We start from the raw sequence: 24,519 nt of genomic DNA, 5'->3' as shown, positions 1-24,519 counted from the left end.
GCCCAAGTACGTTTTCCTAGAGTGTTGGCTTCTCGGCCCTTTTCCTTCAAGGGAGTCTGGCTCCTAAGTGATGATGAAAAGCAGGCAGGCAGTGGGTTGACCGGTGGAGCAGGGAAGGGACAGGGGTGGGGAACTGCGGTTCTTAGGAGACTTGGGGCCTGTCACTGTCACAGATGTATGCCGTCGTCATGAGGTTTGGGAAGTCTCTCTTACCCGCATCCTCTACAGAGCTAGGTTCTGAGAATGCGTGGATTCTCAGGCAGTTTCCACCTCTGGTGGTCTTGGGTGCCCTGAACTTGACCCTAACCTGACCCACTCAGAAGAGCATCAGACAAGGCCTGCTTCCTGAGACCATATAACATCTACAGTTATGTCCCCTGATGGAAAGAAGGGGACCAGACAGAGTGGGGAGGGGATCCCAGAACCCACCCATAGGAATGAGCACCATCCTGAAGGCCCTACCTGTGCACAGGGCCTGGGGCGGGGGGGTCACTGCTCTGAGCCACTTTGGCTTTCTGGCTCTGTGAGGGTGTTGGAGCCTTGTTAGAATCCTGCTCTCAAGGCAGTGCCCATCCTTGGAGTTGGAGACTTAAATACCATATCCGAGACTGAGATGAAGAGCTCTGAGCCCTTGACTTCCAGTCATTCTTAGCACTGATGCAGAAGTCAAGGTCCAAGGAATTCGGGCCCCACACGAACAACCACAGCTCTTTCATGAGGAGCTGAGCACAGCTCAGGAGACGCTTGCCTTTAACAGGGCTGGCTGTGCCAGGGGAGTCATTCAGTCACAGCTCTAACAAGCTCCAGCCTAGCTGAGGAGATCCCCGGGGCCTCAGTCTGAGCAAGGCCCAGGGGGCTCTCACTGGCAAAAGGACACCCCAACGTTTTCCTTCTCTCCTTTCCCGTTCTTTCTCACTTGAGTCAAACAGGAAGGATGGCTTGTCGGATAGTTGCCCCTCTTCACTGTTACCACAGAAAAACTCGACACATTCAACCTGATACTGTGCCCCAGGTCCACCTTGGACTGCTCCACTGTCTCCCCATGGAAGGGACAGTTTAGGAGCCATGGCTAGAGACTCACTCTCGGACCTACACTGAGGCTGGAGAAGCCAGCTCACAGTGGAGATCTAGCTCCATGACTTCTGGTTTCAATGGTCCTGGGCTCTGTACTATAGGAGGAGCAGTTTCCCCTTCCTACCTCCACTGATGAGGCCCCCTGAGTGGGCAGCCCCCAAGGAATTCAGTGAGACACCCAGAAGCCAGAGAGATACTCTAAAGTAACTGCTCCTCACATGATAATTGCTACTCATGTTCCTGCTTAGAGACAGGGAATCTAAGCCCAGGAGCTCCAATGAGATCCTTAGGGACACCCAGCAAGAAGGCGCTGGATGACACAGGATCTAAAGCCAGCCAGTAGCTCAAGAAGGCCTATCAATACCATATATCCCCCTACACGCATCACAAGGCATCCACCCACATATCCAGAACCCTGGATACAAGGACAGAGAGTCCATGAGCTGCCTGGCCACCTGCTCTCCTGAGAGGCCCGTCTCTGTCACTGCACCCCACTGCTGGGGATTGTTTCAGTTGATTCGTGCTGTGAAAATCCTGGCATTGCTTACAGCAGGGACCTCAGGGCACCTATGAAGTACTTGTTCTAACAAACATAGACAAGCATCTGTTTGCTCCAGCTGCCCTGCCTGGGTCTTCTCACCTCACCAGATTTTGCTCAGGCCCCTCAACTCCCCACTTTCTGAACTCCTCCAGCATCTGTTCTCTTCCACGCTCAAGGCCATTGTCCATGTTGTTCCCTTTCATCCCCTAACATTCTGACTGTTGGAGCTAGGTGCTACACTGAACATTACTTCCTTCGGGAGCCCTCCTTCAAACTGACTTTCTGGACTATCCGTCCATCTCATCACCTCTTCCATTCCAGGAACTGACTGCCATCAATGGCATTTGCTGTGACCTTTGATGACTTTCTCTCTAAGAGCCCGAGTGGTCTAGTTTGCCCCCGCCCCCCACCTCCATCTTCATGCATCGAGTGTGGAAGCTCATTACCTGAATGAACCACAGGGAATGATGCAGAAGAACCATGCCATGCATGAATGAATGCACTGAATAGCCAGAGGAGTGAAACTTAGAACATTGGACCAGAGGGCGTCACAGTCAGGAAGTCAACAGAGGCTGTAATGGTGCCATGAGGCTAACCTTATCCTCCCCCTGCCTCGAAGTACAAAAAGGAGGGGGTCACAGAGGTCTGGTCACCACTTCAGGGTCACTCAATGGGTTGATCCCAAGCATGGAAGGATCTCAGCAGGTTCCCAACTCACATTATCCATCAGTCTACTCGGTATGTTTGACCTCACATGGAACACCATCAGGCTTCTACCTGGGCCTGGACTAGGAATGAGCATCTCAGACAGATTGGCTATTTTTCATTGTAAGAAACACACATGAGATTTTTATATGTAACACATCTAGCAGTGACAGGGTGCAAAGTCTCCCCTGTAGGAAGCTGAAAAATTAACCAAGGCAGAAAAAAAAATTAAGAGAAAAGTGCTGAGGCATGGGCTGTCTCTTACTCTAGGAAGCCGAGGTGGAATCAAGGAATCCCGTGTCCTAACGAAGAAGGTGGGGACGGGAGGACAACCTTCATGGGATTGTGTCCTGGAAAGAGGACTCCTGGCCACAACACAGTGACTGGAACAGAAGCTAGAAAATCAAACCACGACGTGCAGACCTCACCATGTGATCCATAGAGCAGACTCGAGTCCAGGCTCATTCCAAAATCTCCACTGGAGATAGCAAGCTCCGAGTACAGAGCAGGGCCCAGTGGGCACGCCCACTTACTGAACCTGAACCAGGACAGTGACCAAGGTCAGGGTTTCTGATGAGGCTGGACACTGCAGGGCAGAATAACAAACAACAGATAACTGAGCCCAGAAAGAATTCCAGAAATGTGCAGTGGGGTTTCCTTAAAGGCTTTAGCTGAATTCTACACCATCTGTGTAGAGTGGGTCTCTGCACAGAGAAAACAGACAAGCGTGTGTGTGTGTGTGTGTGTGTGTGTGTGTGTGTGTGTGTGTGTGTGAGAGAGAGAGAGAGAGAGAGAGAGAGAGAGAGAGAGAGAGAGAGGGAATGAGGACTCAGAGGTCACACAAAAGTCACACGAACAAGATCAGGAGATCTTTGGGGTTCCGCCTGCCAGAGGAGGACTGCTGATGTCAGCAGAGTCACAGGCCACGCCCTGGAGAGCTAAGGCGATGCTGAGGAAGAGCTATTCCTGTCTCTCTAACCCGGTTTACAGACAAGACTCTGAAGCATTAGTTAATCTGTAAGGAAATTAATTGCCTGCCAGAACTAAGGCAGTGCTTTTCAAAGGAATAAAACACAACCTAGTCAAGTCCACAACATACTGTCTATAAGGTACAGCACAAAACAATTACTTTTAAGGGCAACCAGGAAAATGTAGTTAAAAATCAAAAGGAAAACCAATCAGAAAAAGCACAGAAATAAATATGATGATGGAATTATGGGACAGAGACCTTAAAGCCATTATTATAAATGTACTCACAGGTTTAAAGAAGACCATGAATATAATTGAGAACAAGGGAAGCTATAAAAATGAATTTGCAGAGATTAGATATTGTAGAAGAAAAGATGAATGAATTTAAAAGCAGGGCAAACTGAAGCACAGAGGGATAATTAGGCTGAAAGAATAAACACTGTAAGCACTATCAGACATCTAATGCACATGCAATTAAAGTCCTGGGAGAGGAAAAAGAAACCAGGGAAGAAAAAATCTCTTGGTCAAAGCTGACGAATCTCAGCAAAAATCAGATTACTAAGAACTAGCCTTACAGGTTAGTACTTAGAAGGCTGCAGAGGGCTGGAAAGATGACTCAGTGGTTACGATCTAAATTCATGACAGACTGTAATACATCAAAGACATATACTATAAACCACAGAGTGAAAAAGCTGATAGCAGAATATTAATGGGATATATTAAAAAATACTTGATTAGTACTGCAGCAGGCAAGAAAATAAGAATGAAATTGAATAATATGAACAAAAAGAAAAATATATAGTGCCAAATGAAATCCAATCATATCAATAAGCTATATTAAATGTAAATGGGTTAAACTGTTCAACTAAAAGGAAATAGTTCATTTATTGTACCACAATTGTATATTCCTTTTTTTTTTTTTTTTTTTTTTAAAGATAGAGATTCTCTATGTAGCCCTGGCTGGTCTGGAACTCACAGGGAACCTTGTGCCTTTGCCTCCTGAGTGGTGATTTTCAAGTCATGTACCATCATGCTTGGCTTATATGTTCCATATTAATTTGAAGCTTAACAATAACAACTTTTAAATATTCTGAAAGCGGAGGAGCACAGATTTGAAAGAGTGTGTGCCTCTAACAGCAGACATCCAAACAAACTAGTCAAAAATGGACGCGTCTTAAAGAGGCAATGGAAAAAACCAGACTGAAATTAATTAATTAATTAGTTAATTAATTTTGGTGAAGTGAACAGGGAAGACGTAGCAAAGAAAGATCATATATATGGTGACCATAAAACAAAACTCAATAAATTCCAAAGATTAGACATCACAATATGTATTTGACCATAATAGAATTAAATTAAAATTTTTAAATCATTCATTTACTAATATATGGAAAGGGAATACATTTTCTAAATGATGTTTCCTATGAAGAAAATGCCAGGTTTGACCATGTAAGTGTTGAATGTCTATAAGAATATTTATAGAAAGTAATTCCAACTCTATATAAATTCTTCAGAAAATGGAGGAGAAAGGAAGTTTCTTTGAAACTGAAACTGCTTCTATAAAACAGCATTGTTCTGACACATAATAAATACAAGGATGTTACAGCAACAGCATGGTACTTGTTGCAGTTAAAGTCGCTCAACTATCTTGGAAAACAGTGGCTAATCTGTGGACACGTATGTGTTGTGCACACATGTGTTGTGAACACACTCATTTGCGTGCACACATGGAGGCCAGAGGTCAGCCTTAGATAGCAATTTTATTAGTTCACCACATTAGTACTGTTGTTGTTAATGTTTAGAGTAGTATTTCTGAGACAGGGTTAGCCACTGAATCCAGAGCTCACTGTTTTGACAAGAATGGCTGGCCAGAAAGCCCTTGGTACTCACCTCTCTCCACCCCCACCCCAGTACTGGGATCACAGGCACATGCTGTCCATACTCAGCTTTTAAGTGGATGCTGGGAACCAAATTCTGGTCCTCATGCTTGTACATCAAGCACTTTACCCACAGAGCTACCCACCAGTCTCAACAACCAGCTATTCTTAAACATACACCTACCAGAAAATCTAGCCATTCCACAAAGATGTGTACATACAGTCATGGCAGCTCCATTACCATGAGATCTAAGGTGGAGATCTCCACCTTCCACTCTAAATATTCACTCAAGTGTAAACGGACAAAGGGCTGGATAATGTCTATCCAGACCATGGTATATGTTTGCCATTTGCCGTTCAGTGCTTTGGTCAATGACAGACCACAGTATACAGTGATTCCATAATGCCATACCATTTAATAAAGCCACAGTTGTCTAAGTTTGTGTAGATGTTGCTCTCTGATGATTGTACAACAAAAAACCCTAATGATGCGTTTCTTAGAATGTGCCTGACCTTAAGGGAAAGATGGCTGCATTCAGAGTGAACTACTGAAAAGCAGGCTACCCCTCCATAACGGAGCACATTCTGTCAGAGTCCACCTATGTTGGAAATGCAAACTCATCAACAATAACATAAGCAGACCAGTAACTTCTGGGAGATGGGAACATAGTAAATAAGGGATTACAAAAGGGTACTAGGTGACTGTGGATTTGCACTCATTATCTGAATTTTGGTATATCCATGGATCACAGGTTACCACTTTTACACTATAAGTGATGGGAACTTTGTTATGGGATTAATATATTTCACTGGTGGTATTTAGTGCTTTAAAGACTCATTAGAAATATTTACTTTTTGTTGTTGTTGTTGTTGCTGCTGCTGTTTTGTTTTTTCGAGGCAAGCCTTCTCTGTGTTGCCCTGGCTGACCTGGAACTCACTGGCCTTGAACTAAAAAAATCTGCCTGCTTCTGCCTCTCAAGAGTTGGGATAAAAGGCATACACCACCACTGCCCAGCCAAGACTGACTTTCTTGATTAAGGACCCACTGGTTGATTATGGGGCACATTCCTAATCTAGGATTGCAGTTCCCTGCCCTCAGGAGAGTTTGGCTAAATGTCAGGGAAAATCCTGGGAAATTTTACACAGAAGTAACTAGAAAACATGCCCTTGAAAGCAAAGTAACTGATCAAACTACCTCGACTCTTCTGTAATTCTGGAATCCCCTGCAAAACCCTCATGTGATGGCATCTTTAGTGTATGCTTCTATGTCTGTGTATGTGTACATATAATCAGTTGTATACATTAAAAATATACTAACCTCACTGTGATGGCATCTTCAGTGTGTGCTTCTATGTCTATATATGTGTATATAAAATCAGAGTTGTATACATTAAACATATACTGTTTTAAAACAGGAATTTTGGCAAAGAAGAGACATCTCAATATTGTAGCTTTCTTCAGTTCATGTAGCATTCTGATTTTCTGATATCCTCAACCTATTTTAATAAAACATAGGCATAGTGATTCATTAAAAATACATGCCATTTTGTACACTAGCAAAAAACAAACAAAACAAAGTTAAGAATCTACACGTTCATCTCGACAGAAGGAAAATGCCACATAACCCTAATTTACAGGCCCACCTTGCAGTAAACTGGGTGAAAGGCAGCCTGAGCTGACAGGGCAGCTGGGAGACCCTGCTGCAGCTGACACAATGGTGATGATAAAAATGGTGACACTTAGCAGTGAGCAACTGAACCCTGGGATGGGGAGCAGGCAGGTGCAGCCGCTCATTTCTTCCATTCAACTGGATGGTGGAGAGCACAACCCCTCAGATATCACAAAGAATACTGACCAGGAAGGGAGTCGGTTTCATTAGCTGATCACTTCACCAGGAGCAAGAAATCCACAAAAGAAGGAACCTACAGGTACTGACGAGCAAATTCAGTGAACCTGCAGGACACAAACTCAGAATGCAAAATTCTACCGCTCCTGGGAAACAGCAGGAGCAAATGGGACACTCAAGTTTAAGAATTACAGTAGCATCACAAGGCAAAAGACACCTATGAAGCAGGTGCTAAAACTGAAGAGGAATAAAGAAGCTCCAGGTCCTTGGAGGGCTACATAACAGCCGGGGATTGGCTGGGAGACCCAACACCATAGCCATGAACCGGCCCTGAAGATCCCAACACCATAGCCATGAACCAGCCCTGAAGACCCAACACCATAGCCATGAACCGGCCCTGAAGATCCAACACCATAGCCATGAACTGGCCCTGAAGACCCAACACCATAGCCATGAACCAGCCCTGAAGACCCAACACCATAGCCATGAACCGGCCCTGAAGACCCAATACCACAGCAAAGCCACCACTCTTCAAACTGGCCTACAGATTCAATGTAATCCCTCTAAAAATTTTAACAGATTTTTTTCTTTCTGTCCCCCTCCCCCTCCCCTCTTCTCATCATTATACTTTTAGTAGAAATTGGCAAGCCTCTAACATTTATGTGAAAGGATAAAGTTCCTAGACAAACCTTATAGCCTTTAAAATAGAAGGATAAAGTAGAAAAACCTAAGGAGAGCTGTTTCAAGACTTCCTGAAGAGGTGTAATAAATAATAGCACTGGTGTATCTATAAAGGTAGAAAAACGAATCAACAGAAAAGAAAGATATTAATCCTTGGAAGTTCAACTGGTTCCAACACAGGTACCAAACCACTAAATAAGAAAGAGTACCTTCAACAAAGGCTGTCAGACAACCCGGTGTCTACACAGAACAGGACCAACCTCATACCTCACCTCAGTCATGGGCTAATGCAACTCAATTGCAGACCTAAATGTGGAAGTTAAAATGATCCAAAACACTTCTAAAAGGCAAGGAAAGGTAGGCGAGGATACTCCCGAGGAAGGATCCAGAAAGCACCTACTGTAGAAAACAATGATAAAGAATGCTTCATGAAAGAAAGTCAACTGCTCATCAGTGGGTTCTGAATGGAAACTACCAGGTCTGTCAAAGGCTGAGAGAGAACATTCATGTGATGAAGTATGGGGACCAACTCAAATAGATAAAGAATTTCTACAGCCAATAAAAAAGGACAGGGGGGGGGGAGAGAGAGAGAGAGAGAGAGAGAGAGAGAGAGAGAGAGAGAGAGAGGATATATATCATCCACACAAATATTTTCCAGACTAAAATAAGGAAATGGACAATAAGTCAATGCAAAGAGGGTGAACATCACCAGTTACCAAGGAAATAGAAGTCATATCCACAAGATGCCACTGTCTACACACTGGAACAACCAGAAACAGACAGCCTGATGTACCCAAACCCCAGAACACTGGAGCCAGCACAGCTCCTGGGGAGGCTGAGATGCTATGGACATTTTGGAAAATGGCTTGTCAGTTCTAATAAAAAGGAAACAAAGCTATTCCCCAGTAGCTCCACCCCTTGGTATTTATCCTCAAGAAATGACCTCCAAGCCCACAGAACACATCACACAAGCTTTTCACAGTAGCCATTCATGTCAGCCTGAAGCTGGCATTGACCCAAGTGAGCAGGCAAGTGATCAAACAGACTCAGAGTTTGCACAGTGGGGGATCCATCAGCAGTAAAAAAGGAACTGATATTATGACACATGTGAGTCTTAAAAACGTTTTGTGAATGAAATCAAAAGCAGACATAAGTGCACACAAGGGCCTCAGGAGAACTTCCAGTCAGCCTTCTGGATTATCATCAGAACCAGGGACACACGCCCAGCCACGGCCACCACCCAATCACATCCTCACACCCACCTCCTACCTCTCCCAAAGCCTCCCCTACACAGATCTAATCCTGAGGCGATCAAGACACTGTCTCCTGCCCAGCCTCGCAGAAGCCATCCTCTGCTGAAACTAGACCAAACCTCATGTTGTATTTTAAATATATATATATTGGTTTTTCGAGACAGGGCTTCTCTGTGTAGATTTGTGCCTTTCCTGCGACTCACTCTGTAGCCCAAGCTGGCCCTGAACTCAGAGATCTGCCTGCCTCTGCCTCCTGAGTGCTGGGATTAAAGGCATGCACCACCGCCGCTCGGCTCATGTTGTATTTTAAACAGATGTTTCTAAAATCCTCAGAAGACATCAGTGAGTACCAGAGAAACATAATCAACAATCACATGCAGAAAAATACAGTCTAAAACAGAGAGAAAAACCAAATGAAAACCAGAAAGAAATGTAGGGAGCCCTGTGGGAGGGAAGCACCAGGATGTCGGAGAAGAAGTTAGGGTGTAAGTGGGGCTACCCTTCTTGTCATGTGCCAAGGGAGGCTGGACAGCTTCAGGGTGGAGGTGGGCTTACAGCTGTTGGGTGCAGTTCAGGACCCACTCCACATCTTACTAACACCATGACCTTATGAACACTCTCTGGGAAGAAAAGGAAGCAGCACAGATACTGAAGCCCAGCTGCCTTTAGCCTTGTGAGTGATGCCTCTCTAAGCGCATTCTGGGTAGTATCTTCATTGGCACTTGGCAGCAGCTGCCCACAAAACAGCCCAATGCCTGGGCACCAGCATCAGGAGGAGAGATCAAATGGTCAGGATGGTACCCACCCAGTAGAACCTCTGATACTCTCTCTACATGGCGTGGCTACATAGTGTGCATTAGAGACACAGTAGATACCTACCTGAAAGTCATTGCCTGATGCAGATGTCAGTCCAGACTCTGGGACAGAAAGATCTCAAGGACTTTTACAGATGGGAAACTTGGCCCCAGAGAAGCTCACTAGGCAAAAAGTCACACAACAGCCAGACACAGAACCAGACCAAGAACAGTGCACAGCCCAGTGCAAACAAAGGATTGAAGCTACAGTAGAGTACACCCCAGCCTTACCACTCTGCCAGTAGGGAGGAATTTCCCTGGGAAGCTACTGATACCCCCATTCAAGCACTAGACATCCCCCCAATCAGATATCCTCAGGGGAGCCATCTGCCTATGCTGCTATTGAAGGTCTGGGACTACTCCAGACAAGGGGCTTTGATGCCATGACCTCCATAGGCTGTGCCCCTCTTCCTCTACCCCAGCTCTTCCCAGAAAGGGGGATGATCCCCACAGTTCTACAGTGAGATGTCCACACATGGAAATTAGAAGAGACTCCTAAACACCCCATCTGACTATTCCAGAGGTCATGAAAGTCCCGCCTCATCACAACTTATGTGTCCACCTGCATTGGAAAGGGTGAAAGGCCGAGGCCCTCTGGCTCATACACTTAGGGAAGGACCTTCCCCAACTCCCATTTGCAGAAAGACACCTGGAAGTCACCAAGTAGGCTGACAGGCATCCAGAGAGTAGAGGACCAATGGTACCAGATGGCATCCCTGTCTATCCTTGTCAGGACGGGAGTAAGGGATTATGGGTCATGGTCACCAGGAAGCCCGAGATGCCTGGGCCAGATTTTTAGATCGTCTGTCTTGCCCAGTAGCATGCCTCCTGCCTTCTTATCCTTCTACCACCACAGCACAAAGGTTGTCTTGCCCAGGCGCCCTCCCCCAGGGAGGTTAGGCCTTGGCCAACTAGGAGGAAAGCTATATCCTAGGACAGATACTACGGGGGTGGGTGCAGAGTCAGGAAGTCTGTTTGGAGTCATGTGTTTGGAGAAGGTGGGGTTCCTTGACAAACAACACCCACTTTCCTGATGCCCCATATGAGAGCCAGTCCTCTGAGCTACTGTGAGAGCGCTCTACCTGGTTGGTTTCTGCTTCTGAGGAGGCTTTCCAGGCTAGTCTACCTCACAGTTACCTCATGGCTCAGGCTAGACACCTGATAGCCCAGACCCAAGCTCCCCTTGCTGGCACCTTCCCTAGCAAAGCTCTAGAGTCCTGGCCAGTGGCTAACCCCTGCCCCTTCCCAGGTCTCCCCATCCGCCGGTGGGAGAAGGGACTCACTGATGGGGGCATGTAAGGCGACGTGCTCCTGGTAGGGCGTGTAGTACTTGTACTGCTTCCCACAGAACTCACAGGTGTAATTGCCGGTTTCTGCGAAGGAGAAGGAGGTATGAGAACAGATGTCTGCCCTCCCCCACCTCAAACAAAACATCAGCATTTCTTAGCCCCCAAACTCCTCTTCATTCTGGGACCACCAACCAGAGTCAACTTGGACTGTGGAGGTGTACTGTCTGGTTCAAATCCCAATGTGGCATCTCTTATGACCTCCGACAGTTAGTGCTCGGTGTGGGTGAGGGTTCGGGGAGTGGGGGCATTCCATGTACACATGTGCATAGGTTATCATACGTGTGGAGGCTCAAGGTCAACTTTGGGTGCTTTTCTCCACAGCTGTTTATTTATTTATTTTTTGAAACAGGGCCTCTTGCCGAACCTAGAGCTCACTGATTTGGGGGAACTGGCTGGCCAGAGAGCTCCAGGAATCTACCCTTTTTTTTTTTTTTTTTTGCTTTCTCAGTCTGGGATTACAAGCACAGGCTGCTGCACCTGGCTTTTTACATGGGTCCTGGGGATCTGAACTCAGGTCCTCATGCCTGCAGGCAAGCACTTTGCCAACTGAGCCAACTCCCCAGCCCCTCACCATTTCATGTCTCCATTGTCCTACCTGTGGAAGGGAGGGAACAGAAGGGCCATCTTCTTGGATTGCTATGAGGTTAACTCTGAGTATGAAATGATTAGAATAATGCCTGGCAGCTTTGATGCTCTGGGAACTCCAGCTGACCTGCAGTCAACCTTTCCATCAACCTTCCTGCAAGCCCTGCCCACTGCAGGGGTCACAACCATGGTCCCTTAGCTCCAGGACTTTGTCTCCAGGTGTCTCCACCCACCAGAGCTGAGGTCACACTTCTTAGTCCTCACTAGGCCTGAATACTTATTTACCAGTTAATTATTGTATGTGTCTGGTGTACATGTGGGTGCATGTGTGCTACAGAGTACATGGAGAGGTCAGAGAACGACATGGGTTCTGCAGAACAAGTTCAGGTATTAGGCATACAAGGCACACACTTTACTCCTGGAGCCATTGTGCTGGTCCATCCCTAGGCTTTTATCTCTACATGGCTCTAGGCTCTGCCTAAATTCTCCTTTAAAGATGTCTGGTGTAAAATGGTTCATTTGGGGACAGTGCTGATAAAACACTGATAAATACAAGTGCAAAGCTTTTAAAAGGAACACATGTTATCTTCTGCGATCCTACACCAAGGGGAACATCATCCCCCAGGACATCACCAGCTGCCCCACCCTGCCCCCACACCCCCTTCACCCTCCTCTAGGGCGTTTCTCTGCTGCTACCATTCATTTGTCTGGCTCCTATGGCCTTGAATTAGCCAGCCCTAATCAATATCCTCTTTGTAACCTGGTGTATTCAATCGACAATACTTTGTGGACATCTTGCCCAATCAATAAGTATTGATCTCCAGGACTGCCTTTATCGGCTGCATGGCTCCCATGGGACTTGGGAATTGGCTGAGCCAGTCGCCCTCCACCAAGGGACATTCAGACTGTTTCAAGCCACACACCCCACCCCCTTGTTAAAAAAAATGCTGTAATACACATCCTTGCAGGCTTTTGCATATTTGCTTATTAGTTTGGCACATGATTACAAAATAAAGCTCACTGCTCAGGAGCCTGCCTGTGACTTCCTAGGGATAAAGAGATGGGGGAGGGGCGTGCCTTCTGGAGGCTTCTGGTAACCACAGTGCTATCACCCAACCACACACTGCACTCCTACCACCTCTCTATTTCACATATCTGACCTGGGAGGGACGGCCCAATTACACTACAGATTTTATTTTCCATTTCCTTGATTTCTAAGGAAATTGTTTTTCTTGTATAATTAAGTATAGTTTTTCTTTTGTGAATTTCTTTTACAAACCACTACATTATTTATGGATTCATGACATCAACATTTTGTTACATATATTATAGGCAGCTTTGTCTCAGCTGGCTTCTTAAGTCTCTTTCGATTTCTTCTCCCAGGATGGAACCTTTAAGATTACAGGTAGTTAAACAATTTTTGGAGCTGACTCATGAATGCTGAGAAGGTATGCCTTTTAGTTCTTGTCAAGATTGTTAGATCAACTGTATTAATTATATTATTCCAATATTTTATAACCTTGTCTGCTTGCTCCAACAAAGTCTAAAGGCTGTGTTAAACCCTCCCAATTCCACTGTTTTTCTGGATTTACTTTGTTATCTAGGTAGGTTATTGCTTGGCATAGGAAAGCTTGTGGCTCCAACTCTCCCGGAGGGCTGAGAATGGAGCCGTCAGCTGAACTTGCCTGGCCTGCAGGACTTCCTAGGTTCCCTCCCCAGTTCTATGGAAACTGAACTGGTGCTAACTCTTGCAATCCCAGCAACAGGAAGGCAGAGGGAAGAGGATCAGAGGTTCAAAGTGATCCTCATCTACACATGGAGCTCAGTCATCCTGGGCTACATGACATGAGACCCAGTCTTAACACACCGCTCCTAAGAGGTTCCTGGACCACAGGAGCCTGACAGAAACCCAGTATCTCTGGACTTGCCCAAGATCTGCTGAGAGAAAATTTCTGCGGGTATGGCCTATAAATTTATGTTTTAACAAGGACATTCTAATGCATGGGAAAGTTTAGAAAGCATCGTTCAAACATTTAATTAAACCATTTTATTAGTTCGTCTGGTATTAATATTATTAAGTTCCTAGTGATCCGTCAGGTCGTGATTTCTACTTGTTTGCATGTGTCTAATGACATGTTCTTACATGTTCCTATACTTTCACTCATTAAGCAGGGACGGCACTAAAGTGGAAGCTGAACAGAAACTGTCATGTCCCTGTCTTCAAGGAGTCGTGTGGCAAGGGAAACAACACACAAACCATCACACGACTTTCCAACTTCAAACCGCACCCGTCGTATGTATACTCAAGGAAACAGTGTCTCAAAAAGCCATGACGAGGCCTTTAATCTCTTTAAAGGAGCAGAGAATCAAGTCCCCGAGAAAGACAGGCTGAAGCAAAGGGAAAAGATAAGAAATGAACTAGGTGGGATGCTGGTAAACCATTAGTGATTGGGATTATTTCCAATGAACTTGACAGCTCCTCTTTTCTCACTGGAGAGATTACACCGCTTGCTTTTGTTGCGGTGATCGATTTGGTTTTTACATGGTGAACACTCCTAATCCCCAACCCTGAAATGCTCCAACAGGACACCACAAGTAGGAAACTCCATGCTCTGAATCTTTGTGTCACGCATAATGTCATTACAAATATTTAATGAAAATTACTTAGAGGTTATCTACACACATATATGAAAGGTAAGTACATTCTCTATGTAGACTCAGGTCCCATCCTAGGACAGTACATTATGACACGCAAAAATTTTAAAATCCCAAATATTATTGGTCTTAAGCATTTTAGCTATGGGACGGCCAACCTGTGCTCATTTTCTGTTTTTCAAGCTTCAACCTCTCTGGTTTGTCCTTCTGGGCTCTGGCTGTTTGGGATACGAGCTCTTTGCTTTTCCATTTCTACCTGTGTTCCATTATTTTTAAATATTCCTTTTTATTTTAGAAAGCATATAACATATATTTCTTTAATTGTTAATGGGGAGATGGCATTTAAAGTCTTTCACTGCTGAGAAAGGGTGCTTAACCTGGTGCTTATTAAACTGAAAAAAAGTATTTATTTGTATTTACATGTCTCTGTGTGTATGCTACATGTGTGTGGGTGCCCACAGAAGCCAGAAGAGGTGTATGCTGTCAACTGCTGGATGTGGGTGCTGTGAGTTGAATTTGGGTCCTGTGGGAGAGCAGCCTTTAACTACTAGCCCTTTCTCCAGACCTTTTCTGAGACTTTAGCACATGTAAAAATCCCCTACAAAGTCTCACAGCACAGATCAACCACCAGGTTCTACTCTAGAGATTCTGATGCCACAGGTTTGGGCTAGAGTCAAAGAATTCACATTTCAGATAAACGTCAAGGATCCTGCTGGTCTGGGACCATACTCTGAGGGTAGGACCAGCCAGTCCTTTGCTGCCCATAGCATTGTAACACTTTAGTGCATTACTCCATGTCTCTCTTCTTTCAATTTTTATTCTTTTTTTGGGGGAAGGCAGGGTCTCACATAGCTCAGGCTGGGCCTGAACTCACTATGTAGCTGAACATGGCTGTGGCATGATGCTGGCCCTGAACTTACCATGAAGCTGAAGGTGGCTATGGCATGCACTACCATGCCTGATTTATGGGGTGCTGGAGATTAAACCCAGGATGGGTTTGTGCATGCTAGACAAGCACCTTACCTACCAACTGAGCTAATCCTGGTCCTTTTTGGTAACTCACCTCTATATTTAGGTCAATCATTAGCACATACACTCAACTTCCATAATTGGATTTACAATGGTTAAAACGTACTTGTTCAGAGTTCACAGTCCTCTTACACTACAGCTTCCCGAGCGCCTACATGCGTTCCATTAATCAGTTCCCTAAGTATGCTCTTTCAGAGAAAGTTTTTCTCAGTTTGATTTGCACGCCAATTCCAATTTGCCCAGGTGTAAAATTCTTACCACCTCTTTCCTTCCAAACATAACCACTTTTTTTGGATATACAATGTTGCAGAGAAGTCTCAAGAAGTCTACTTGGAACTCAGAGGTAGATATAACTTTTTTTTTACAGGTGGATACCTCAATTTTCCTCTGTCTATCTACACCTTTAAATCCATTAAGATCTGCTGATGCTTAGGTCTCCTTATGCTGACTCTTTGTGACAGCATGACAAACCTTTCAAACTCACATATTCAGAGCTCAGTGAGCTCAGCAATGTTTTCTTCCATTAGCTCTTTGCAGTCTTTGTCTGTCACACTGGTCACAGCATCAGTCACCTGGAGCTGGTCCGGTTTTCACACATTTCTTGCGGTCTTCCTGGACCGCTGTCCTTCATGTTGCTAATCGGTTTTGTACAGACCAACTCTGTCGTTAATGGTCGTGCCGCTTTTCATACTGCTCCTGTGTTTTGTTTTTCCCTTTCTCATCTCACTCTGTTCTGTATCTTCTCATCTTATCCTGATGTCTTACCATACACTCCCAGGCTTCTTTACCACAGGGCCATCCAAAGGGCGAACTGACCCTCTCCTATCCACACGCTCAGGCACTGAACTCCACTGTGATGCCATCTGGAACTGGGGCCTTTGAGAGGCAATGCGAATTCAGTGAGATCATGAGGGGAAGAACCACATGATGGGATTAGTGTCCTTAGGAGAGACACCAGCTCTTAGTCTCCCATCTCCCTTCCCATCACCCTTAATGATGACATAAGGTCATCTGCAAACCAGGAAGAGAACCCAACCCCACCGGGCTTCCAGATTGCAGAGCTGTAGCAGTTACTGCTAAGCCTTCAGGTTATGGGTTTTTTTTGTTTGTTTGTTTTATGGCAGGCCAAGTGGGAGATGAGTGGTAACTATCTCCTCCTCCTCCTCCTGAAACAGGATTCTTGCTTTGTAGTACAGGCTGGCCTTGAACTTGAAATCCTCTTGCCTTAGCATTCTTAGTACCAGGCTTACAAGTGTGTGCCACCATATCGAACCTATTATAATTTCTTATATGTGATAGAGGTTGTACAAAAACATTTCTGTCTGGACAGACAGTGTTTAGAGATACACTCTTCCCTGGGCTTCTCCTGCACCTTTTTTCTTGTCTGCTGGAGTTCTCCGTGTTGTTGAGCTTTAGCTTGTTTTCAAGCTGCCTCCCTTATCCAAGCATAAAGATCACCCGAGGCCAGCTTTCCTGCCTCAGTGGATGATGGGAACTGTTCTCCGCGTCCCTCCGACCCGCAGCCTCAGCTGTCCTCCTCAGCCTGCAGCTGATGGGCACTGACACCCAGCCAACACTCTTCTAGCTGGTGCCCTTTTGCTCATCACGGCCTTGCCCCTTCCTCTCCCATTTGGTCGGCTGAGGCCATATGGGAAGCACTTTCCTCCGGGAATCCTCCTCTTCCCTGGGTCTTCGGAGCTTTCCTTGGGGTAACCAGGCTCCCTTGTCCCACGCCTAGGTTCTTTTTTAGGGATCCATGGCACCGGCCTTTTCAAGAAGCAGCATCCTCCACTCCCACTCTGTCTCACTCTATGGAGACTCTGACATGGCTGCTGCAAGCAATCTTACTCCCGCTAGGGCAAGGTGGGAGTGTGCCCACTGCCAGCCCTGGTCGGGTTCCATCAGGGCAATCCCAGTGTACTCCGTGGGGAGTTCTCCAGATCCTAGCAAAGGCTTCCTGTCAGATCAGGCACAGAACACGGTTCACTCTGCACTGTATCCTGATGGGCAGTCTGCAGGTCCCACTTAGTTAATGTGACAAGGACCATGTTAATTCACTTACAACAGAGTCCCACCCTATCCCTGGGGCCATCCTGAAAGGGAGGGCTGTTATCACTCCACTGTGGAGCAGATCTGACAGACTTCAGAAATAGGGAGGATCCCACACAGCTGGGAATAGAGCTGGGGTGTAGGCTTGGGCCTGCTCTCGAACACCTGATGGCTTCCCAACGACATCCCTTGTCTCACACCCTGGGTAAGAGACAGGAATTGGGTTCGACACTGCCATATACATTCTCTAGCCATGGAGAATGTGCTACCGTTCCTGTCCCCGCTTCCAGGTGACCAAAGCACACTGAGCAGGGCTAAGCACCTGTCCCTGCTTCTACCGTCTCACTCTCAGTTGGAGATTTCATTGTCTTCTCAATCCAGGAGAAGATTTTCAGCCTCCCAAGTATCCAGTGTTTACTGTGCATGTGACAGGCAGTTCGATCCCCTCTGCAGACACCATGTCCTCTGCAGGCTCCTGAGTGACTCAGGAAGAAGCTGAGCATGCTAAGACAGCATGAAGGAAAGGCCCCAAGGGCAGCATCTAGAACCTTCCGAGATCCCAGGCAGAGCTCCCTTCTGCACAGCATACCCCTCTTCCATGTTAGCTCATCTGATTTCCTCACCCCTGAATTCTGTTTTGGTGAGCGTTTTTGCAAACAGCCTTGGATCCTTACTGTAATAAATAGCTGAAGACAATAAAGCTCTCTTCTTGCAGGCTAGTAACTGAGGCACAGGAAACAGGTGAAAGAACAAGCTGGAACTTCTTGAAGGGCTGAATGGAAGAGTCTCCCTCTTTGTGGTCCTACTGTACCTGCCTACACTGACTGTGGGGTGGGGGTGGGGGCTCTTCTTATCTAATCTCCTCCTGGCAGCCACACGGTCACCTCTCCATTCTGAACTCTGGATCAGCCATATAAGGCCCAACTGTGTTGTGGAATAATCATGTACATTGTGAAAATGTGTTGCTCTCATTGTTCATAAAGAAGCTGACTGGCCAAGAGTTGGGCAGGAAGTGACTGGGCAGGAGACCCAGACACAGAGGAGGCCGGGAAAAAAAAGGGTAAAGTCAGAGGAGTCGCCAGGAGACACAGAAGGAACAAGACATGCTGGAAAAGAGTTAAAGCCATGAGCCACATGGCAATAAATAGATAAATAGAAATGGGGCCATTTAAGTTGTAAGAGCTAGTTAGTAATAAGCTTAAGTTATCAACCGAGCATATATAATTAATATTAAGGCTCTGTGTGTTTATTTGGGAGCCAGTAGTCCCGACAAAAAGCTCTGCCTACAAAGTCCAGATACTCAGAGCCCTCTATGATATGACCCACCGTTGTGTCTCCTTCCCTTGCCAGAGCCAGCATTCTCCCCTACCTCTATGAATGTGACATCCCCTACCTCTATGAATGTGACATCCCCTACCTCTATGAATGTGACATCCCCTACCTCTATGAATGTGACATCCCCCACCTCTGAATGTGACATCCCCCACCTCTGAATGTGACATCCCCCACCTCTGAATGTGACATCCCCCACCTCTGAATGTGACATCCCCCACCTCTGAATGTGACATCCCCCACCTCTGAATGTGACATCCCCCCACCTCTGAATGTAACATCCCCCACCTCTGAATGTGACATCCCCCACCTCTGAATGTGACATCCCCTACCTCTGAATGTGACATCCCCCACCTCTGAATGTGACATTCCCCACCTCTGAATGTAACATCCCCCACCTCTGAATGTAACATCCCCCACCTCTGAATGTGACTTCCTCTACCTCTGAATGTGACATCCCCCACCTCTGAATGTGACATCCCCTACCTCTGAATGTGACATTCCCCACCTCTGAATGTGACATCCCCCACCTCTGAATGTAACATCCCCCACCTCTGAATGTAACATCCCCTACCTCTGAATGTGACTTCCTCTACCTCTGAATGTGACCCGGGGCTCCATCCCTACCTGTATCTGCCCTGGAAGCCTCTTGGTTCTCATGCAGGACTTCTCTGACCCCTGAAGATATGGATGCTTTGGGTTCTAACTGTCTGCTCATTTGTCTACCATCCCACACCCCTGATCGCCATGTGAATTAGTACAGGGCCATGTCTTCCATCCATACCTGTACAACAGCCAAGACAAGTCTGTGGAAAACACACAAGTTACAAGCGTGGTTCCTGTCCTGAGGGGTTGTATGAGATAAGTGTCTACGTCTACAGGTGACTGCCCTACTTAGCTGTGTTCACTGATATGTCCCTCAATGACCTCAGTCATCACCCTCTGAGCACCTAGTACGTTCCAGGCACTGGGCTAGCAGTCTGGGATCTCATTAACATCTCCCACGTCTGCAGGGAGCATTTCTCTCACTGCTATGGGAGGCTGAAGTTCAGGGAGCTAACAGACTGTGGGGTCACCATAAACGAACTGATGAAGTAAGACTGTGGACCGGCGACTTTCACTACCCTGACCTTGACCCCACACTGTCTGCAGTTCCTTGAAGGCTGAAGTCCTGAGACTGCTTAGCTCAGCCAACAGGCGGGCACAGGGCTGCAGGTTTGGGCCATAGCCTTTCTAGCAGTGTGGCTCAGGCCGCCTCCCTCTCCAGACCCCACCAGCCCTTGGCCCCAGGGTCCCACATACTTGGTCCAATTTTCTGGAAAGGCTCTGGAGGCTCCTCCTTCACCTCATCCGTGGCCACAACACCTTGGTCAAAGGGGTCTGTGGGAGAACACACGGCCTTAGCATGCTGCTCAGCCAGGACACAGGGACCCAGCTGGAGACAGGGAAAACGGACAGCCACAAAGACTTACCTGCCCGATTCTCGGGAGCCCCTTCCACACTGAACACTGTACCCAGGCGGGAGGCGACAGCCGCAGGAGGAAAAAAGCAAACAGAAGGCCTGTTAGTCCCCGGCCACAGCTACCTCTTCCAGCCATGCCTAGCTTCACGGGGTTGCCTGTGCCGCCAGGAGGCCTGACCTGCATCCTGGCCCAGTCTTCCTCCTCACTAGGGGCAGGGGCCCACACCTGACACTTGCTGCTCACAACTCCCCAGCATGCGTGCCATAGCAGAGGCGGGTCAAAGGTGAGGAGAGGGAAAGGGGAGGTGAGGGGAGACTGGGTGAGACAAGCCTGGTGTTACATCACTGCTCAGTGTCTGAGCTGTAGGGCTAGATAGGGAACCTCAAGTCCTTTCTGGGTCCAAACCCCTCTTTCTAGAGGTCTTAGAACGCTATAGATGAAAGATTTGAATTTATTGTTCTAGCCTCCACCTCTATAAGATGCTTAAAGGGCATCATTCATCTTAACAAATTGGGTTAATTTGACTACAGCATGCAACCATTCAACATAAAACTGTAAAATGCCACAAGACAAAGTTTCAACATTCAACTCATTTATATATATATATATATAAATCTATCAGCAGTTTCATTTGGATCAGCCACAGAAGGGAACGTGGACATGCAGGGACATTCCCTCCCCAGAATCCTGCAGCATAGACCCCTCCCCTCAGGGCTCTGGCACTATGTGGGGACGGTGTCCCCGAGGAAGGCTATTTCTCTGAGGTGACTCCCAAGAGTGAGGGGCCTGACTCACCATCCACAGCGTGGAGATCTCGGTGTTCCTGGAAACAGCTGTAGTATTTGTATTTCTTTCCACAGATGTCACAGGTGTACCTGAAATTGTCTGGGGGCAGGGGCAGGGGGGAGGGACAGAAAGACACTGAGTTTAGCAGAAAGACACTGGTCACTTGTGAGGCTGCTGGTCAGTACACCAGACTCTGGAACCAAGATGGGACCAAGCCGGTCTGGCCCCAACTGGAGGGCCCCATGGAGAACTTCATCCTGAGCCGTCTGAGTCCAGGCACTGCCCACCTCTTCTGAACAGAGGCTACTCCTCCTCATCCCTGGACCTCTGAGCAGCTCCTCCTCCATGCGTAGCCAGGTCTCCCTCCACACCTCCCTCAGCCTCCACTCCAGGGCCGAGTTAGAATGCATTCTGGGACTATAAGGCTTGGACTGTGACAACAGGTGTTCTTTGTGGAGATCCAGAACCACAAGAGACCTGGGAGCCCGATTCCCACACCAACCCCTCAAACCCTCCCTGTGAGACCTAAGTTCTCCAGGACCTTGTTCTAGATGGGTCTCATCTCCTATCACAGAGGAGTATTCACCACTACAGCTCCCATGGTGAAGGCCAGATGTAACCGTAACCATGAGCAAGGTGCCATCCCAGGCCCTCCCCTCGGGTTCTCTTAACCAGTCTTTTCAATAGCGGGAAGAAACAGTCTCCCATTAATGTATGAGCAAACTAAGGAGAAGTGACGTGCCTCAAGTCCTACAGTAAGCAGACTGGCTTCAGAGGCATGCTGATGGCCCCAGCAGCTAGTGTTCACACCCTGTGTGACTCCTGGGGGGGGGGGGGGCTTCTGATTAGGAGAATATGGCCGAAGTGATGGGATGTCACTCTGGAAGTTGGGTGACAGGCAGCCAGGACATTGGCCTTGCACACACCACTTGTCCCCTGCTCAGTCTGTGGTGGGCTGTCATGTGTTTAGTTCAGTCACAGGGAGATGCAGGTGGCAAGGATCTGAGTTTGGCCCTCTGTGAGTAGCCAGTGGGAACTGAGGCCCTCAGAGCAACAGTTTGAGAGGTACAGAGTCCTGAAATCCTAACCTTCTCACTCAAGCAAACCCAGGAGAAACACCTACCAGCTGAACCCTGGGATGGGACCACAGCTCTGATCAAATCTGCCTGAGGTCCTGTGGGAATCGCTGTAAGGATTCTGTCCTTAATTACGTCATCAGCCTGCGACAGCGGCCCAGCCTAAAAAATTCTTTTCCCTTTTCCGCACTCTTTCCTTTCGCCTGTTCTCTGTCCCTCTCTCTCTCTCCCCCTCTCTCCCAATAAAGCTCTAGAAAGGTAACCAGTGACTTCATTCCAGCACTCTCCTCCAGCAGCCAGCCATGAGCAGTGCCGCCGCCTTAACCAACAATCGAGAAACCAGAGGACCCTGAACAGCCACACTCGAATTCCCAACCATAGAAACTGGGAGAACACCAGGGTTGGTTGCTTTGAATCATTAAGTTTTATAGACTTGACAGCTAACATTGGTCCAGGTTTGCCTGTTCCCTAGGCCTCCCACAGAGAGGCCAGCAGCAACCAGACCTATTCCTTCCCCTCCAGGGCACAACCTCTTGCCTCTGAACTGGCTCAGACCTGTTGAATTGTGTTCCTCTGGCTGACCTATGGAGGGCCCATCAATCTTATCTAGGCAGCATAGAGAGGTACAGCAGCTTGCTCAAGGCTGTATGGAGAGAAGAAGAGAGAGCTAGGGACCAATATTCACTGAACGTCAAGCTAGAGCCGAGTCAGAGTCCCCAGCCTTTCTCTGCTGGGATAAGCCGTGTTGGGGTGCTTTGCTCTGGGCCCATTTCCTGCTCCTCAGCATCCAGTACAGGAAGGAGCCAATGGAAGACTCCATACCAAGGCTGCACCACTCTGCAGAAGGGTGAGAAGGGTTCTGCTCCCCTTCTCAGCTGAACTCAGGGACAGGAAGGACACGGGCACCTTTCTTCTCACCTCCGCCCTCAGCCCATCTGGATGCCAGCATGGAAAGCTGCCTGGGGGCTCACTCCAGTTGGGATTCTGTCCTGACCTTCCTCTCTCAGACTGCCCAGAGTTGCCTGCCCTCCGCAGCTGCTCACTCTGCTGGCATGTATCTCTCCCACAGCCTCTCCTGTTAGCAGACCTGCTCCTCTTCCCACAGGCCATGTTCCCCAGCTCCAATACCCCCCCGAACTTTCTGTCACTGAAAACCACCCCCATCTGCCCTGATGATCTGCATTGTCTCCTCATGTTCCAGAACTTTAATGGAGGAGCTGAATAGGGAGAGAGTGAGTTTTTCCCAAAGGCGTCTGTCTGCCAGTGAAATGAGAGCGGGCAGCTCAGGAATGCCACCATGGACCTGCTATAGGAGGCAGATTCTGGAGTGAGACACACCTAAGCCCAAACCCCCGCTCTACCATTGGCAAAAATATGACTGAATTTGGACACACTCCCTAATGCCTCTGTGAGATGGGAATAACAACAGCTCCTTGTAATGAAGAAAAGAACAAGATCCAGCTGTAGGGCATTTTCTTAATTAGTGATTGATAACAGAGGGCCCAACCCATTTTGAGTGGTACTATCCCTGGGCTGGTGGTCCTGGGTTCTGTAAGAAAGCAGGCTAAGCAAGCCATGAGAAGCAAGCCAGTAAGCAGCACCCCTCCCTGGCCTCTGCCTCAGCTCCTGCCTCCTGGTTCAGGTTCCTGCCCTGTGTGAGTTCCTGTCCTGACTTCCGTCAGTGATGAACAGTGTTGAGGAAGTGTAGGTCAAATCAACCCTTCCCTCCCCGGTTGTTTTGGTTATGGTGTTTCATTATAGCAATAGAAACCCTAATGAAGACGGGACACAATGGCTACCACCCCAACTAATAGGGTAAATGTCACAGGGCAGGGTTTTCCAAAGAAGACCTAGGAGATGAAGATGGGATCTAGGGAAGTGTATGGTGGGACTGGTCTTCGAGCCTGTCATACTGAAGGACTGGCGAGTAGGTGGGTGTGTCTTTATGTGTGTGACTGGATTATCTCCCTGCTAAATATACAACAGGTCCTTGGACAAGGAAGTTTAAGGACCTATTATTCAGGCCTGCCTCAACTGCTAACAAGCTGCATAAATGCCACACCCTGGGACTCAGGGTCTTCATGTGCAAAGTGGCAGGCTGGAGCTGACATTCTTCTCCACAGGAACCTTTCAGATCCAATGCTCGATAGCCCTGTGCCAAGGCTGACCCATCAGCACACAAGACACAGAGCACTACTCCTAGGGTGGGACACAGGACAGAGAAGACAGCACCCTGGCCATGAGAAAAATGGCCCATACAGAGGAATGGAAAAACGAAGAAGGGTCTAAAAACATTCCCACCACAGCACCAATACTAGAGAGCCTGTACAGTGGAAGCCAGACACAGAACAACAGCCCACTGACAGGCTTCCAGGGAGGCCAGGGACCCAGAATA

General features: G+C 47.4%; 1 protein-coding gene across 6 annotated transcripts in view; it reads right to left on the bottom strand.

The window, feature by feature from the left end:
* Positions 1 to 24,519, bottom strand: part of Znf618 (zinc finger protein 618) — a 176,938-nt gene that overhangs the window by 24,932 nt on the left and 127,487 nt on the right. For 3 of the 6 annotated variants that reach the window (XM_036179324.1, XM_036179325.1, XM_036179327.1), the window contains 4 exons: positions 21,058 to 21,147; positions 20,272 to 20,331; positions 20,102 to 20,179; positions 11,084 to 11,173 (listed from right to left, as the gene is read on the bottom strand). In XM_036179324.1, the coding sequence (XP_036035217.1) occupies positions 11,084 to 11,173; positions 20,102 to 20,179; positions 20,272 to 20,331; positions 21,058 to 21,147 (318 nt within the window). The remainder of the gene's footprint in view (positions 1 to 11,083; positions 11,174 to 20,101; positions 20,180 to 20,271; positions 20,332 to 21,057; positions 21,148 to 24,519) is intronic. The other 3 variants (XM_036179326.1, XM_036179328.1, XM_036179329.1) reach the window with 1 other exon arrangement.

The sequence above is a fragment of the Onychomys torridus genome, chromosome 2 (assembly GCF_903995425.1).
Source record: "Onychomys torridus chromosome 2, mOncTor1.1, whole genome shotgun sequence".
NCBI lineage: Eukaryota > Metazoa > Chordata > Mammalia > Rodentia > Cricetidae > Onychomys > Onychomys torridus.
The sequence above is the reverse complement of the archived record's forward strand: the minus strand, read 5'-3'. Positions and strand labels throughout refer to the sequence as shown.